Source organism: Ylistrum balloti, unplaced genomic scaffold (assembly GCF_031769215.1).
Source record: "Ylistrum balloti isolate Yb309-2 unplaced genomic scaffold, AGI_CSIRO_Ybal_v1 Utg371770, whole genome shotgun sequence".
Taxonomy (NCBI): domain Eukaryota; kingdom Metazoa; phylum Mollusca; class Bivalvia; order Pectinida; family Pectinidae; genus Ylistrum; species Ylistrum balloti.
Window position 1 is genome coordinate 99,722 of NW_026782886.1, and position 17,706 is coordinate 117,427.

The 17,706-nt window shown below is 34.6% G+C and overlaps 1 protein-coding gene across 1 annotated transcript; it reads left to right on the forward strand.

The window, feature by feature from the left end:
• The first annotated feature begins 129 nt into the window (after positions 1 to 129).
• LOC132563571 (ATPase family gene 2 protein homolog A-like) lies at positions 130 to 17,371 on the forward strand. The gene is made up of 15 exons (XM_060228313.1): positions 130 to 335; positions 1,710 to 1,977; positions 2,955 to 3,013; positions 3,803 to 4,393; positions 4,684 to 4,813; positions 5,353 to 5,409; positions 6,856 to 6,979; positions 7,552 to 7,683; positions 8,146 to 8,263; positions 8,894 to 9,042; positions 10,472 to 10,681; positions 11,144 to 11,277; positions 14,597 to 14,723; positions 15,499 to 15,663; positions 16,202 to 17,371. Exons 1-15 carry the CDS (start codon positions 143 to 145, stop codon positions 16,376 to 16,378), a joined length of 2,634 nt encoding a protein of 877 aa, XP_060084296.1. The 5' UTR covers positions 130 to 142; the 3' UTR covers positions 16,379 to 17,371.
• The last annotated feature ends 335 nt before the right edge of the window (positions 17,372 to 17,706 follow it).

Sequence of the window (17,706 nt, forward strand, 5' to 3'; positions counted from 1 at the left end):
AATGGAAAGAATCATCGATGGAAAATTAATTGCGATGAAACTGATATATTCTCGCGATATTACAACGAGACTACAGCACGTGTGGACAAAGTGAAAGCAGGTTGCAAGATGTATATCGTATGGTGAAACCGTACACTTTATTATGCCACCAAAATCAAAGACCCCAAAGTTGGAATGGCAGCAATGTGTTCGATGTTTATGTATCATAAACATAAGAGACGTGTCAAAACATTCCAAAGAGTGCCAGAATACAACAGATAAGGAACAATTTCAACATGGATATATTTGGAATGACACATTGCATGGAGTGATCTCCCCTTACCATAAAGCTGACGGTAAAGACTAATATTATGACTTCCATAAGAATAGGTTAATTTGATATTGTTTGTAATCAAATACAGAAGAGGTCACATACAGGTTTTGACACTAGTGTAGGAAATATTACGGATGGTCAGATTAGTGACTGCTACGATAAGTTCTACATACACAAGACTTGAGATAGGATATTCTCATATGCAGGAGGAAATTAAATTCACTGAAAAGGAAACAAACAAAACATAGAGTACAATAAACATCTGCCTAAACATGAATAAGTAATGCTAGATAAATACAGTGAAATTAAAAGAGATAGGTTAATGGTGTTATTATGAAACAAAAGTATACGGGGTAAAACTTTAAAGATTAAATAATATATAATTATATAGCAGTGTGTCAATCGGAAGGACAGGTGATTGGACCAGATACTACCAGCCTAGCTCTATAACACCAAACTTGGGACTAAGTAACCTCAACCGAAGAATTGGCATCATTTGTGTTTAGGAAAGAGCTACCCGAGAAAAGGAATGGTCAAAGTTGTCGAAGTTGTGTCAATCATGCGACACTTTTACATTTTTCACTGATTAAATAGGTGGGAACCCGACCTCGAAGTGAACCTTGCTGTTCCTGGGGTGATAAACCTGATAAAACAAAGCATATACATTCTAAAATGAAACAATACATCAGTGTTAACAAGTAGCAATAGAATACATACTCGCTCAAGCTGACTCCAACACAAGACCTTTTCCAACTAAAACCCATAACTTCTACAAAGGACACAGATAGATATTCCTCCTCCAGCCCCAGAACAATGTTACAGTGGAATCTGCTGCCATTTGCAGTAGTGAATGCAGTACAGGGAACTTGAAGAATTCAAGACCTATATCCCCTATGGAGCTTTCAAAGCCGTGGCACAAACAAAGTAAAACAACATCCTTCTTTTAGTTCCTATACCCCATTTCTTAAAAGAAAATTGAAGACAATGCTCCAAAATTTGATTGCACCAAATTAAATCTGTTTACAGTAATTGAAAACTGGTACTTAACCAGGTTGATCAATTGGTGCTGCAACCAGGATAGTTCTAATTAGTGATTCCTTATCTATTATGAGATGGTGCTAAAACAAGGAATAAAGTTATACTGCAGTCACTGAGTTAGGATCGTAAGCTTGATGTAATTCTGATAGCAGAATAATTATTATACCACTATGCTGTAATCAGAATCATTTCTGTTTGATTCCTCTGTGAAACACCATATTAAATAATAAAGAATTACAGCCAGGATTTTAGACTTAATGTAATTATCCTACCAGTTTTTGCAATGTCCTATTGTGAAATGAAACTGCAAACATTTTTAATTTCAAATTGTATTTCCTTTCATTATTCTTTATTACAGGACCAAGTCTGCCAAGTCAACTGAGGGATGACATCATCTTACTGAATGTAAGCTCCATGATGATGTGTGGCCTTTCAATTGGAAAGCCATGCATTGTTGATGAGCGATATGTCAGAATAGCGTGGCCCTCTGCCTCAGTGGCACCAGGCACTGTACAAGTCCCTGAGGACACCCTGGTTATATTAGGGAGACAGTTGGGAGATCTGGTCACAGTCACTGCTGTCCAGGATGCACCACAAATGGCTGCTAATGTGATGTTGTCACCAAGGTAAAGTCAATTACTACAGAGTTTGGAAAACATTTCATGACATCATTTTCTTTCCATCATTGTCAAATTTTCACCTTAAGATTTCATCATCTACAAAATTTCTGTTGAGATAGAGAATTAAATTACGTTTTTAGATTTTTTTTCTTCATCAATAAAACAATGGACATGGTTGGAATTATACATTCCAGTTTGGACAACAAACAACAAAATTTGCCTGTGATGAAATGATCCTGTTGTACATATACGCTATACTTGATCACAATAAGTTGACAAAATGTTTTTTAAACTGTGACTTATTTGGAGAGGGCTTTGTTATATCTGTCTATAAGGATGTTTTAGTATTGGATTATAGTATGATTATAGTGTCAGAGTCTTTTGTGTTCTTGGGTTAGCAATAGTATTTTTTCTGAGGTATGCAATAATTTTGTACTGAAAAGGTTTAGCTAATTGTGGAAGCGTTTTGTTTGTTACTGATATTTCAATGTTATATATTCAATTAAATTTGTTGTTGTGAATAATACAGGTGCAAGTTCTACAGGTAGCTTAAATAAAGCAAGTTTTCAACTGGTTCGATGGATAGGTAGTAATATGAACTTTTGTTTATTTTAAAACAATTGCGAAACAGGCTTTAAGCCTGTATTAATCACTCTTGTAATTGGGGCTGGAAGGAGTGCACAGGAGTCTTAATTACTGTGGAAGTAAGCCCAAATAACCATGTGGATGAAGGGTGCCCCCATGCCCTTTCAGGAATCAAATGTCTAGGTGAAAGATGAATACCAACTGATGTAGATGAAATACGAATATGCTACCACTGTGCTGCCCAGTCATGAAGTGGTATTGATTCATATTGTTATTTGAATTTGAAACTTTCCATGACGTAATCTTAAAGTTGTAAATAACTGAGCTTCATGACTTTGGCTCTTACTCTTGATCATGCAATAATGATAAATAAAAATGTTTTCTTATTGTTGCTTCAGAGAATGGAATGACGTGTTGGGAGATGGTCAATTTGAAAAATACCTGAAACACCATTTGTGTATGTATTCATTGAGTTCTGCAACAGAAAATGAAGTTTTCCTCATTTTCTTCCAACACTTCATAACTTTTACCAAATTAAAGATCCCATTCTTATGTGCACACAGGTTTAACATCTCTAGAGTAATATTTATTTGTGTACGTGAGATGAGTATAATGTATTTCTTTGTTGTACAAGTTATCATCTGAAATCAAGTTTATCTCCAGTTAGTACTATGTAAAATCCTCTACACTGATAAACCAAACAATGACAATTGTGACTTTCGGTTTCACCACAGACATTTATGATCATACATAAGACATCTTCCAAATTCAGAATATTCGATGATGCAATCCAACAAACCAATTTACTTGCTTGATTTTGTCAGCACAACTGACATTGGATATTTTATCATGACTTGATTAAATTGTGAAAAAAAAACGAAAATGTTTTAATCTTTTAGTAGTTTAATGTTATTGATTATGATTAATTCAATATATAAATTTCATAAAAGTCAAAGAAATCAAATTAGGTTTAAACATTCCACATAATAACATCTTGGTATATACAGATACTTGTATCAGGGTGTGATACAAGAAATAGATTATAAGTTACTCTACAGCCCTTTAACCCTTCATTAATTATCTCAGGTATCCAGATACATTCATTCAAATCAATTACCAGGTTTGAATACAAAACATATCTTTTTATATCTCATAATGAGATGGTTAGGGCTGCAGCTTATTAGTAAAGAACAGACTTTATGTTTACTAAAAAAATTGATATAAATGAATTTGTTTTCTTTACCAGGTGGAAGATCTTTTACTCTTGGCAATGATGTGAGCATGTGTTATTATGGACAGAGATGTCGACTTCAGGTTGCAGAGATCAGTCCGTGGAATGCTTGTGAGGAGAAAGTCCATGTCCAATGTAAAGAATCAGACACTGCTGAAAGCAGGCTACAGAATCTGACCACAGATTTATCAGAACTAGATCTATCTGCTGATTCTAGTTTGTCTTTTTTAGACAAATCAGACACAAGTGTTACATCTACACCACTGAGGGGCTCTGACAACAAAAGCTTTAGTACTGAGAGTGTGTCTTCTCCCTCCTCTTCTAGTACTCCAGATGTGAAAAGTCGATCTCTGATTGATGCAAACTTTCAGACACCTCAAAAGACCACAACCGACAATGCTCTGAAAAACATTCAAAAGACATTCTATAAAATAACTGCAAATACAAGAGTTGTCATTTCTAAACCAATCACAGATCAAGAGAAAGTTTCGCAGGAGAAGAGATTTGTAACATTTGATATGATTGGAGGCTTGTCAAAGCAAATATTGTCTTTGAAGGAGATGATAAATCTACCCCTTCATTCTCCAGAAGTGTTCAAGTCTTATGGCCAGTAATTGTGCAGGATTAAAATGGATTGTTTCAACATAGAGTTCTAGTCCGTAGAAGTTTAATGTTAGCCTTTTTGGTACCAGTGTTGTTAAGTTGAGTGTGTAATATGAGTAATTTTTAATTCCTCCTGTGTACCAGTAATCTTAGAAATATGAAAATAATACTTTTTCAATCTCTACATGATGTTTTATGTGGATTGAATCAAATATGGTTTACAATTGGGAGTCCTGAAGTTCAGAAAAGTTCCTGTTATTTGATAAATAATATCCATTTTGATATCATTACAGGGTTGCCACTGCCTAGAGGAATCCTCCTTTTTGGTCCTTCTGGTACGGGTAAGACCATGTTACTGAAGGCTGTTGCCAATCAACTAGGTGTTCATGTCATTGATATCTGCTCCTCCGACATTATTAGCAAGTAAGGGAACTCAAACTGTCTTTTACTTTTTTACTCTGGAATGTATTTACATTATTAGCAAGTAAGGGGACACAAAGTATCTTTGAAGTTTTTACTCGAATGTGTTTACATTATTAGCAAGTAAGGGGACACAAAGTATCTTTGAAGTTTTTACTCGAATGTGTTTACATTATTAGCAAGTAAGGGGACTCAAAGTATCTTTGAAGTTTTTACTCGAATGTATTTTCATTATTAGCAAGTAAGGGGACTTGAAGTGTTGATCACATTTTCAATCTATAACATATTTTCCTGTAAATAATGTGATCTCAAAAAGTTATAATCTTAAGAAACCAGTTCATAATATAATGAGAGTCATAAGTTCAAATATCTTCAGCAAAGCTTGGTAAGTAGAGTTTGTTTTTCGATATGGCGGTCAATGAGATAGATGCTGCATTTTTTGTGCTGAGTTTTTTGAAGTGATTACAGTCTACAACAGTTACATGTTATTATTTTGTTACATCTAGTAAAGGAACAACAGAAATTTGATTTTATTGTTGTAGGTTTTATGGAGAGTCGGAGGAAAATATGAGAAATGTGTTCAAAGAGGCAGAAGAAAGGTAAGAAAGCAAAAATGATCAATCAAATGATATTCTTAAAATAAGAATTATACACAATTGGGTTTTAGGAAATAATTAAACTGTGGAGATATTGTGGTTACATGTACAGATGAATATTTAAAATGAGTTCCCCTGTGAATGTGAGAGAAATTGATTTAGAAGAAATTCACTGAGGATTTAGATGTCAAAAACATTTATTTGTTACCACTGTTGGATACTTATATAATATATATTCCTGTGTTATTTATACCTGAAGTCTGTACAAGTTCTATTTGACAAGGTTGTTAGTGTAATAACAATGATTTATAAGTTATATTTTGCTAACTGAAAGGTCACAACATGATTTATCTCTACTCTTATTTCCTGAGAATTCATGCGTAGATCTTTCTTAAATTGCAAGCGTAGAAGCCCCTTGGTCCCTGATTGCTACTGTGTGATTTTGGGTCTGATCAGAAAAACTGGATCGCTGTGTGTTTTACCAGTTGATGGCCATAAAAACTTTCATGTGTTGACAGGCCATTAAGAATGTAATATAATAATAATAATAATAATAATATAATCAGAAAACAAAATGGCTGCCAGACGGCCATCTTGAATTTTGATTTTGAAAGTTTATTATCGCTATTTCTTGAGAACTCAAACATCTCAAATTTCATGTCTATGGTGTCTTGATCCCTAGTTATGCCTGTTTGAGTTTGGGATTGATCAGAAAATAAAATGGTCAACAGTCTACCATCTTTGATTGTGCCTAGTAAAGACTGAAGGACTGTATGGATCTCTCTCAAATTTCATACATACATTTCTTTTGTTCTCTACTTGTGTCTGTTTGATTTTGGGACTGATCAGAAAAAAACAAAATGGCTTCCAGGTGACCATCTTTGGTTTGGCAGATAAAGATTATCATTGCTTTTTCTGCAAAGGAATGTTCAAATTTCTTTAAGATCAAAAAGAGAGAAGAGAAGAGTATTGTGGGAAAAGATCCAACTTTCAAAGAGCAAATAAAGATCAAACAATGATGGGCTCCAAGATCCCTCTGGTTCTCTTGTTTTAAATATAGCTAACTCCACTAAAGGAGATACCATATACCACAATCACACATTGTGTAACCTCAGGTTATATAGTGTTTAATGTAAACTGATAGCTTGTTTCACAATCGTTGAAAAATAAATGAATGTTTATGTGATATAAGTATAGGCTACAGGTCATCAGCAATTATCATTATGGATGATGTTGATTCCCTGTTTCTACAGGTCACCAACCATTATCATTATGGATGATGTTGATTCCCTGTTTCTACAGGTCACCAACCATTATCATTATGGATGATGTTGATTCCCTGTTTCTACAGGTCACCAACCATTATCATTATGGATGATGTTGATTCCCTGTTTCTACAGGTCACCAACCATTATCATTATGGATGATGTTGATTCCCTGTTTCTACAGGTCACCAACCATTATCATTATGGATGATGTTGATTCCCTGTTCCCACGGCGAGATACCTCACAGAATGAGTCTCAGAAACGCCTTGTAGCGACACTTCTCACTTTGATGGATGGAATCGACAGGGTAAGTATACTTCGCAGTAAATTTAATGTCAGTAATTTCTGTTTCCATCATTTATTGTATTGAAGAACTTATTTCTACTTAGAAGGCATGTACACCAGTCATTCACATGCTGCTGATTATTGCATCCATAATCTGTACCTAAATGATATAATGTTTTAATGTCCTCTATGAAAGTTATAAAAAATACTGAAGATTACAGGAGAAGACAGGTAAATATTTTGACCTGTAGTTGATCCCACTTATTTATTTGCAATATGTTAAAGGTACTTTTTAACTGCATTCTTTATGTTATCTATTTGTCTTTACCAATAAGTTTCCATGACCCCTCAGTACAGAGTTATGATCCTTTATTTAACTTTTGTGTCATAAGCATAGCTTTGCTTGTATTTACTAGGATCTTGAAACTTGGTGTATACAGTGGTCATATCAAGAGAATGTGCTGTATACCAAATTCAGGATCTGCAACCCCTTGATTACAGAACTATGAACCTTTGTTAAAATTTTGTGTTCTATAAATTCTTTTTGGGGAGCTTTCATCAGTTTCACTGATTATTGATGGTTTTACTTTCCAGGCTAGTAAATGTTTTGTGATGGTGATTGCTGCTTGTTGTATGCCAGACTCTCTTGATCCAGCCATAAGGAGACCAGGACGGTTTGACAGAGAGATAGAGATTGGCGTTCCGACAGCAACAGATAGACTGGAGGTCTTGCTATCCTGTTCCGATATCTTAAAATTTGTACAATTCCTAAGATGAACTATTTCTGTCAAAAAAAGTTCTTGTAAAATTTGTAATTTGTTCTTTTAAGAAATCAAATGTTTCAAATAACATTACTGTGTCAAGGACACCAAAAGCAATAACATATGACACCATGAGGGTATCAAAGTAAATGACTAATATAGATTGAGGTATACTGTCCGATGGAATACCTTAGTTTATGGTCAGTGAGTAAGACATACAGTCTTGTAAACATCTCAGATTTTGTGTCATTGATTTACATACTTTTTTGCTTCTGGTAAAAATGAAGTGTGAATATAATACATTTTTATGTTATAAAGTTTACACCATTAATTACATGTTATTCCATTATGAAAAAGAATGAAAACATAGAAGTTATACTTTAATAATTATCATAACTTGCATTTTTGTAAAATATTACAATTTCAGATATTACAGTGTGTGATGTCCACAGTGCCCCATTCCCTAAGCGTGGCTGATCTTACTGCAGTGGCTGACACAGCACATGGCTATGTTGGAGCAGATCTGGCCTACGTATGTCAGCAAGGTGACATTTTTGCACTATTGATGTAGAAAGAAAGTTGACTCACTAGATGTTTCTACAATTCTTGTTAATTTGAACATTAATTACAATTTTCAGGTTCAGGAAAGAAGACTGCATTTGACTTGATAATCAGATTGGTAACCTCTGTTGCCCATCTATCTGTTAACATGTTCAGTTATTGTGACCTTGAGAAATACTGGAGGGATCAGATTTCATGTATAGGTGCCATTGGTCCCTAGTCGCATGTGCCCATTTGGTTTTGGGACTGATCAGATAAGCAAGATGACTGACATCTTGGATTTTGATCATGAAAGTTTGTTATCAATCTTTTTGGACCTTTCTCAAATTTGATCTGTGAGTTCCTTTTGGTCCATGGTTGTGTCCATTTGATTTTAAGACTAACCAGAAAAACAAAAAATTGCTGACAGGTAGCCATCTTGGATTTTGACAATGAAAGTTTGTTGCTGCTATTTCTTGCAAAATACTGGTTGGATCTTTTCTCAAAGAATTGCTGCAGCTAGATATCCAATGCTTCTGGGAGAAATATGATGTGTAAACAAACAAAACAAAATGTTTTAAGTTTTCTTTACAATTTATATTACTTCTTTGCCTTATTAAATATTTCTGTGACAGCCAGTATCAATGCTGTGAAGAGAAATCTTCGTGACCATGAGGAACTAGAGACAGAGCCGACTGCTGTCATTACAAGGGAGGATATAGCTGTTGCTATGACAACTGTTCAGCCTAGTGCCATGCGGGAGGTACAGCTAGAGATTCCCAAGGTCAGTTTATACGAAGGTCAAACTTAACCAGCAAGTTAAGACCAATGTTATATTAAACTACAGAAAGATCTGAAATCCCAATGGTCAGCTTATTTATCTTTTGTGTCAAATTTCAACAGCTAGTGAGATCAAGGTCAAACTTCAACAGCTAGTTATATCAAGGTCAAACTTCAACAGCTAGTTATATCAAGGTCAAACTTCAACAGCTAGTGATATCAAGGTCAAACTTCAACAGCTATTGATATCAAGGTCAAACTTCAACAGCTAGTGATATCAAGGTCAAACTTCAACGGCTATTGATATCAAGGTCAAACTTCAACAGCTATTGATATCAAGGTCAAACTTCAACAGCTAGTGATATCAAGGTCAAACTTCAACAGCTAGAGATATCAAGGTCAAACTTCAACAGCTAGTGATATCAAGGTCAAACTTCAACAGCTAGTGATATCAAGGTCAAACTTCAACAGCTAGTGATATCAAGGTCAAACTTCAACAGCTATTGATATCAAGGTCAAACTTCAACAGCTAGTGATATCAAGGTCAAACTTCAACAGCTAGTGATATCAAGGTCAAACTTCAACAGCTAGTGATATCAAGGTCAAACTTCAACAGCTATTGATATCAAGGTCAAACTTCAACAGCTAGTGATATCAAGGTCAAACTTCAACAGCTAGTGATATCAAGGTCAAACTTCAACAGCTAGTGATATGAAGGTCAAACTTCAACAGCTAGTGATATCAAGGTCAGACTTTAACAGCTGGAGATATCAAGGTCAGACTTGAAATAGCTAGAAAGCATCAAGATCAAATTTCCTAAGGTCAAATTCACTAAAAATGGACTGGTAAGAAATCCAAAATGTCTGACATTATTGGCTAGAAATCCAAAATGTCTGACATTATTGGCTAGAAATCAAAAACATTAGACTAAAGAAGTTAGAAATTACAAACATCACACTATAAAGTAGCTAGGAATGTCATAAAATGCCTAAAAATTCACAAATTTTAAACAATTATAAAGATTACAAGTCTTGTTTAAATGCAGACCTTGACCTTTGACAATACAACTGCTCGGGAGAGATGTTAAAATTTCATATTTGTATCTGACCTTGACGTCTTACCCAGTAGGTGCTATGAAGTGATGTTTGAGTTACATGATTATATCTGACCTTGACCTCTTACCCTTTAGGTGCTGTGGAGTGATGTTTGAGTTACATGATTATATCTGACCTTGACCTCTGACCCAGTAGGTGCTATGAAGTGATGTTTGAGTTACATGATTATATCTGACCTTGACCTCTTACCCTTTAGGTGCTGTGGAGTGATGTTTGAGTTACATGATTATATCTGACCTTGACCTCTGACCCAGTAGGTGCTATGAAGTGATGTTTGAGTTACATGATTATATCTGACCTTGACCTCTTACCCTTTAGGTGCTGTGGAGTGATGTTGGAGGTCAGGAGGAGGTGAAGTTGAAGCTAAAGCAGGCAGTGGAGTGGCCACTGAAACATCCTGAAGCCTTCCTCAGGATGGGAATCAAACCTCCTAGAGGTGTTCTCATGTATGGTCCACCAGGCTGTTCTAAAACCATGATCGCCAAGGCCCTAGCCACGGAGAGTGGACTCAACTTTCTGGCTGTCAAGGTCAGCCGTTATATAAGTTGGTTGTAAACATATCTTTGTCATCATTGCTAGAATGATAGTAAACCCGACTGTCTATGTTGTATACAACTATCAAAACATAAACTTAAGCATTAGAACTATTGATTTAAATTTTGAATAACGATAGGGGTATATCTAACAAAACCAAAATATTCTGGACTTTTTTGCATGTATGAAATATTTCAAACTCCTTTCTTTTCCCCTAATTTTACTAACAATTCTTACATTACCTTTAACAAGTGTATTGGATGGAACAGACAAGAGAACTTGTTTACTATCCCACACAACTTTATGTAAATACTCTTCCCAGGTGATTTGTCTGGTGATGGTAACAGTGTACAGTCACTGAAACACCACACATACATTTCTGACTGGCTATGATATAGGTATATAGTCTTTCTGCCTACCAATCTGAAGACAACGTTTTACTGGTTATGTTTATAGGGTCCTGAGTTATTCAGTAAATGGGTCGGTGAGTCAGAGAGAGCAGTCAGAGAGTTGTTCAGGAAAGCCAGGTCTGCTGCACCATCCATTGTTTTCTTTGATGAGATTGATGCTCTTGCTGTTGAAAGAGGAAGGTAATTGTTGAAGGATTTCAAAAAAGATTTTCTAATTTTTTGAGAATTTTTGTCATGTAGACTTTAGCTAAATAAAAAAAAATGGGCACTGGGCAACTCCCAATTCTTTATGGGACAGGGGGAAGAGGATGTTTATTTGAAAAAAGATACAAAAGAGATACAGATAATGTATGAATGATGAGGACAATGTTTACAAGTGTGTGATCAAATCACCCCTTATACAATGTTTGTGTAGTCAGTAGAATTGTAACAGTGTTATCAGGACTTCATTTCTCATTTAATTTCCATGACTCTTTAAAACTATGTTTACTTAATATCACCATTGATAAGAAATGATGTCCTTTCACTCATCACTGTTCTTGTGTAAATTGTACAAATTTGACATTATTGACCTGAGATTCTAATATGAATTTTTTCATGATTTGTGAAAGTCTTTTCTGTGTTACCATGCTATAATTGTAAGCTTTTCTGTGATACCATGTGATAATTGTAAGCTTTTCTGTGTTAAAATGTTATAATTGTAAGCTTTTCTGTGTTACCATGTGATAATTGTAAGCTTTTCTGTGTTACCATGTGATAATTGTAAGCTTTTCTGTGTTACCATGTGCTAATTGTAAGCTTTTCTGTGTTAAAATGTTATGATTGTAAGCTTTTCTGTGTTACCATGTTATAATTGTAAGCTTTTCTGTGTTACCATGTGATAATTGTAAGCTTTTCTGTGTTACCATATGATAATTGTAAGCTTTTCTGTGTTACCATGTGATAATTGTAAGCTTTTCTGTGTTACCATGTGCTAATTGTAAGCTTTTCTGTGTTAAAATGTTATGATTGTAAGCTTTTCTGTGTTACCATGTGATAATTGTAAGCTTTTCTATGTTGCCATGTGATAATTGTAAGCTTTTCTGTGTTACCATGTGATAATTGTAAGCTTTTCTGTGTTACCATGTGATGATTGTAAGCTTTTCTGTGTTACCATGTGATGATTGTAAGCTTTTCTGTGTTGAAATGTTATGATTGTAAGCTTTTCTGTGTTACCATGTGATAATTGTAAGCTTTTCTGTGTTACCATGTGATAATTGTAAGCTTTTCTGTGTTAAAATGTTATGATTGTAAGCTTTTCTGTGTTACCATGTGATAATTGTAAGCTTTTCTGTGTTACCATGTGCTAATTGTAAGCTTTTCTGTGTTAAAATGTTATGATTGTAAGCTTTTCTGTGTTACCATGTGATAATTGTAAGCTTTTCTGTGTTACCATGTGATAATTGTAAGCTTTTCTGTGTTACCATGTGATAATTGTAAGCTTTTCTGTGTTAAAATGTTATAATTGTAAGCTTTTCTGTGTTACCATGTGATGATTGTAAGCTTTTCTGTGTTTAAATGTTATAATTGTAAGCTTTTCTGTGTTACCATGTGATAATTGTAAGCTTTTCTGTGTTACCATGTGATAATTGTAAGCTTTTCTATGTTGCCATGTGATAATTGTAAGCTTTTCTGTGTTGAAATGTTATAATTGTAAGCTTTTTTGTGTTACCATGTGCTAATTGTAAGCTTTTCTGTGTTAAAATGTTATAATTGTAAGCTTTTCTGTGATACCATGTGATAATTGTAAGCTTTTCTGTGTTACCATGTGATAATAACCTTTTCTGTGTTACCATGTGATAATTGTAAGCTTTTCTGTGTTACCATGTGATAATTGTAAGCTTTTCTGTGTTACCATGTGATAATTGTAAGCTTTTCTGTGTTACCATGTGATAATTGTAAGCTTTTCTGTGTTACCATGTGATGATTGTAAGCTTTTCTGTGTTACCATGTGATAATTGAAAGCTTTTCTGTGTTACCATGTGATAATTGTAAGCTTTTCTGTGTTACCATGTGATAATTGTAAGCTTTTCTGTGTTACCATGTGATAATTGTAAGCTTTTCTGTGTTACCATGTTATAATTGTAAGCTTTTCTGTGTTACCATGTGATAATTGTAAGCTTTTCTGTGTTACCATGTGATGATTGTAAGCTTTTCTGTGTTGCCATGTTATAATTGTAAGCTTTTCTATGTTGCCATGTGATAATTGTAAGCTTTTCTGTGTTACCATGTTATAATTGTAAGCTTTTCTATGTTGCCATGTGATAATTGTAAGCTTTTCTGTGTTGAAATGTTATAATTGTAAGCTTTTTTGTGTTACCATGTGCTAATTGTAAGCTTTTCTGTGTTACCATGTGATGATTGTAAGCTTTTCTGTGTTACCATGTTATAATTGTAAGCTTTTCTGTGTTACCATGTGATAATTGTAAGCTTTTCTGTGTTACCATGTTATAATTGTAAGCTTTTCTGTGTTACCATGTGATAATAAGCTTTTCTGTGTTACCATGTGATGATTGTAAGCTTTTCTGTGTTACCATGTGATAATTGTAAGCTTTTCTGTGTTACCATGTGCTAATTGTAAGCTTTTCTGTGTTAAAATGTTATAATTGTAAGCTTTTCTGTGTTACCATGTGATAATTGTAAGCTTTTCTGTGTTACCATGTGATAATTGTAAGCTTTTCTGTGTTACCATGTGCTAATTGTAAGCTTTTCTGTGTTAAAATGTTATAATTGTAAGCTTTTCTGTGTTACCATGTGATGATTGTAAGCTTTTCTGTGTTGCCATGTTATAATTGTAAGCTTTTCTATGTTGCCATGTGATAATTGTAAGCTTTTCTGTGTTACCATGTTATAATTGTAAGCTTTTCTATGTTGCCATGTGATAATTGTAAGCTTTTCTGTGTTGAAACGTTATAATTGTAAGCTTTTTTGTGTTACCATGTGCTAATTGTAAGCTTTTCTGTGTTACCATGTGATAATTGAAAGCTTTTCTGTGTTACCATGTGATAATTGTAAGCTTTTCTGTGTTACCATGTGATAATAACCTTTTCTGTGTTACCATGTTATAATTGTAAGCTTTTCTGTGTTACCATGTTATAATTGTAAGCTTTTCTGTGTTACCATGTTATAATTGTAAGCTTTTCTGTGTTACCATGTGATAATTGTAAGCTTTTCTGTGTTACCATGTGATAATTGTAGGCTTTTCTGTGTTACCATGTGATAATAACCTTTTCTGTGTTACCATGTGATGATTGTAAGCTTTTCTGTGTTACCATGTGATAATTGAAAGCTTTTCTGTGTTACCATGTGATAATTGTAAGCTTTTCTGTGTTACCATGTGCTAATTGTAAGCTTTTCTGTGTTACCATGTTATAATTGTAAGCTTTTCTGTGTTACCATGTGATGATTGTAAGCTTTTCTGTGTTATCATGTGATGATTGTTAGCTGTGTTTTTTGACAGTTCCTCAGGAGGTAGTAACGTTAGTGATCGTGTGCTGGCCCAGCTGTTGACAGAGATAGATGGTGTGGACAGTTTACAGGATGTCACAGTAATCGCGGCCACCAACCGTCCTGATATGATAGATAAGGTTGAGAAAGTCATATAGTTTTATAATGATCATTAAGTTATTTTGACTTCAGTTTGCCTTCACATGATATAGCAAACTTGAACACTTTCTGTTTGTATATTGATTTCTAAGAAAGTATTTTGATTATTTCTCGATTCCAATTAATCCTGTTCGTGCTGCAAAATTTTCTGTAAGAAAACAGGCCTAGATTTTACTATTCTTCCAATATGTTAGTAATTTTTGGGAAAGGGAGGGTTAGAAGAGTGGATGGGGAGAGTCGTTACTTTTCTGTCAGTCTCATGTACATGGTATTGTTATTTCTGTACTTTTCTGCTCCCTGAAAATTTTTAGGGGAACCCTATTTACACCATTATGTCTATCTGTCCGTCTTTCTGTCCAACCTTTCATGTCAAGAGCATAACTTTGCCCACACTTAAACAAGGATCATTGATGTAAGCATTGGTCAAACTATGGTGATATCAATGTACCAAATTCAGGGCCAGCAGCCCCTTTATTACAGCGTCAGTGCCCTTTGTTAAAATTTATATCTGTATCCAAACTTTGCTTTCATTTAAGCTAGGATAATGTATACACAGGTCATACTAAGATGATGACAGAATTATTGCCTTTTGGTAACAATTTGTGTCCAATAGAATTGTTAACGAGGAGCCTTAACCAATTTCAGTAATACCCTTATTTCTGGAGTAGCTTTCGGTTGCTTCTTCTGATACTGTTTATCATTATTCATTTACTGTGATCAGTCTTGCCTGTATATGTATGTATCTCTTGTAATCAGGCTCTGATGAGACCCGGCAGATTAGACAGGATTCTGTATGTGCCACTACCAGATATGAAGACGAGACAGGAAATCTTCAGGATCAACATGGCCAAGATGCCAGTGGACACAGAAGTTGATATAGAATCTCTGGTAAAGAAGACTACAAATTACTCTGGTGCTGAGGTAAGTTTACTGTGTATAAACAAATGTTACTTCTTATCGTGTTTTTACTAAGGATGCACATAGTGGTCACTTTCTGCATGCATTCAGGCATGAATCTGTCTATTGTTTACATCTATAACAGGTTCACACAATAGTAAGGTAAACCTCATTTGATTGTCGTAGTCTTTGACAATGTTAATAGGGCAAAGGTCACTTTTGGATGTCTTTGAATAAAAACACATATTCAAGATATTTCATAAAACACTTCAACAGATGTAGGTGATATTGGCACTATTCATCTGATCAGATTTTAGTGGACATAGGCCAAAGTACAAATGTCACACTTGACCACAACAAAAGAGATCAATAGAGGATGAATGGGGAGGGGATGGGTTCACTTTTATTGTAATGTATAACATTGTGCCTTTGTGTTGCAAGGCTTGGTATTTTGGCTATGAATCTTATCCCGTGGAATGTTCTGAAATATAAAGAGTTTTGTCTTTGTGTTACAAGTGATGTATTTTTTTTCTTGTCACCAGGTTTCATGTTTTTATTTCAGGTGTCTGCTGTGTGTCATGAGGCTGCCATGTTTGCCCTACAAGAAGACATTGACAGTCAGACTGTACATTCACGTCACTTTGAAGCTGCTCTGACAGTGATCAAACCAAGGATAACTGTTGAACTGATAGAATACTATAAAAACTACCAACATGAAAAAGGCATGCAGAAAGTTTGATTTATACTGTGAGGTAAATAAAACCTACCACTGAACTAGAGAAATAGTGACTTTTTCTCACTGTTGTCTTATTTACTCCAAATTCTGTGTTGATGATGAATCAACACAAATCTAACCGTATGTCAGATGTGACATGTCTGGTAAACTTGACCAGAGAACCAGATATCCTACAGGTAAACAAAGGTTATATAACTCAGGAATTTCTACAGGGAAACATAGGCCAGCAGATCAACAAGAGCAACTAAATCTTCACAACTATTGTCTTCACAAAACAATATTCAGTGACAGCATTGTGGAATGATATGGACATTGTGAGTGACATAATGACATCATACAACATCAACATCAATGACAAAAGAAAGTCAGATGACACAAGAAGAAACAATGTGAGAAAATCACAGAATAAAAACTACTGATATTACTATAGGAAAGTAATGATTTATTGCGTTAGAAATGAACGTGTCAGAAGCCATTATTTAATTTGATGTCTCTGTTACATCAGTAATTTCTAAAGAACGCAGGTAAAAGTACTGCTTATGCAACAAAAATACTTTCACTGGAAATTCATTTAGATGATGTTTTAAAAACGCCATCATAATCTTATTTTGAAATATTCAATTCCCTTGTGCAATATGAAGTTTCATGTGTTGGAAGCTCAGTAATATTTTGAATTATAAATCTGGTTATTGTTTGGTAACGTGACATCAGCCCCTTGGCTTGATTACTATTTAAGGAATGTGCATGTAGAACGACCAAATCGCTGACGACATGTAGGGGAAATGCGTCACCTTGTGAAAAAGGCTGGAAATACACAGCTGGGAAAAGACCTGAAAAGTATGTGGAAGGAATGAATGCTGGTAAGACTGATGCAAGCAAAAATTTTGAGTACATGACTATATTTAGGCTTATGTAGATTTCCAGGAGCTTGATGTATGTAATAAGAGGTAATTTGTGTACAGATAGAGTAATAATAACAGGTTTGAACACAAACAATCACTACTTCTTTGTGCCTTCTGATAATGAAAAACTGTCTGTGCAGCAAAGCTATTTTCTCCATTACAAAAGAGGAATGTGGAGAGCTGAAAACCTATTACTAAATATGTACACACATTTTAAACACACCTGGCAGATTGGCAAAAACTTGTAAACCCTCATTGTCTAATCTGTGGGAAAAGTAACAATAATTTACTACAATGTCCATCACTTCAGAAAACATTTACATCTGCTCTCAAAGAGATTAACATCATGCAACTTGTAGACTTTAACTCAAATACATTTCTTGTTATTGGTACCTTACCATGTGTACAGAACAGAAAAGATAGCAGAGC

Coding starts and splice junctions, on each gene's coding strand:
- LOC132563571 (XM_060228313.1), top strand. CDS start 143: ATGCCACCAAAATCAAAGACCCCAAAGTTGGAATGGCAGCAATGTGTT. Junction 9,043..10,471: donor TACAGCTAGAGATTCCCAAG/GTCAGTTTATAC, acceptor CTTACCCTTTAG/GTGCTGTGGAGTGATGTTGG. Junction 10,682..11,143: donor TCAACTTTCTGGCTGTCAAG/GTCAGCCGTTAT, acceptor TTATGTTTATAG/GGTCCTGAGTTATTCAGTAA.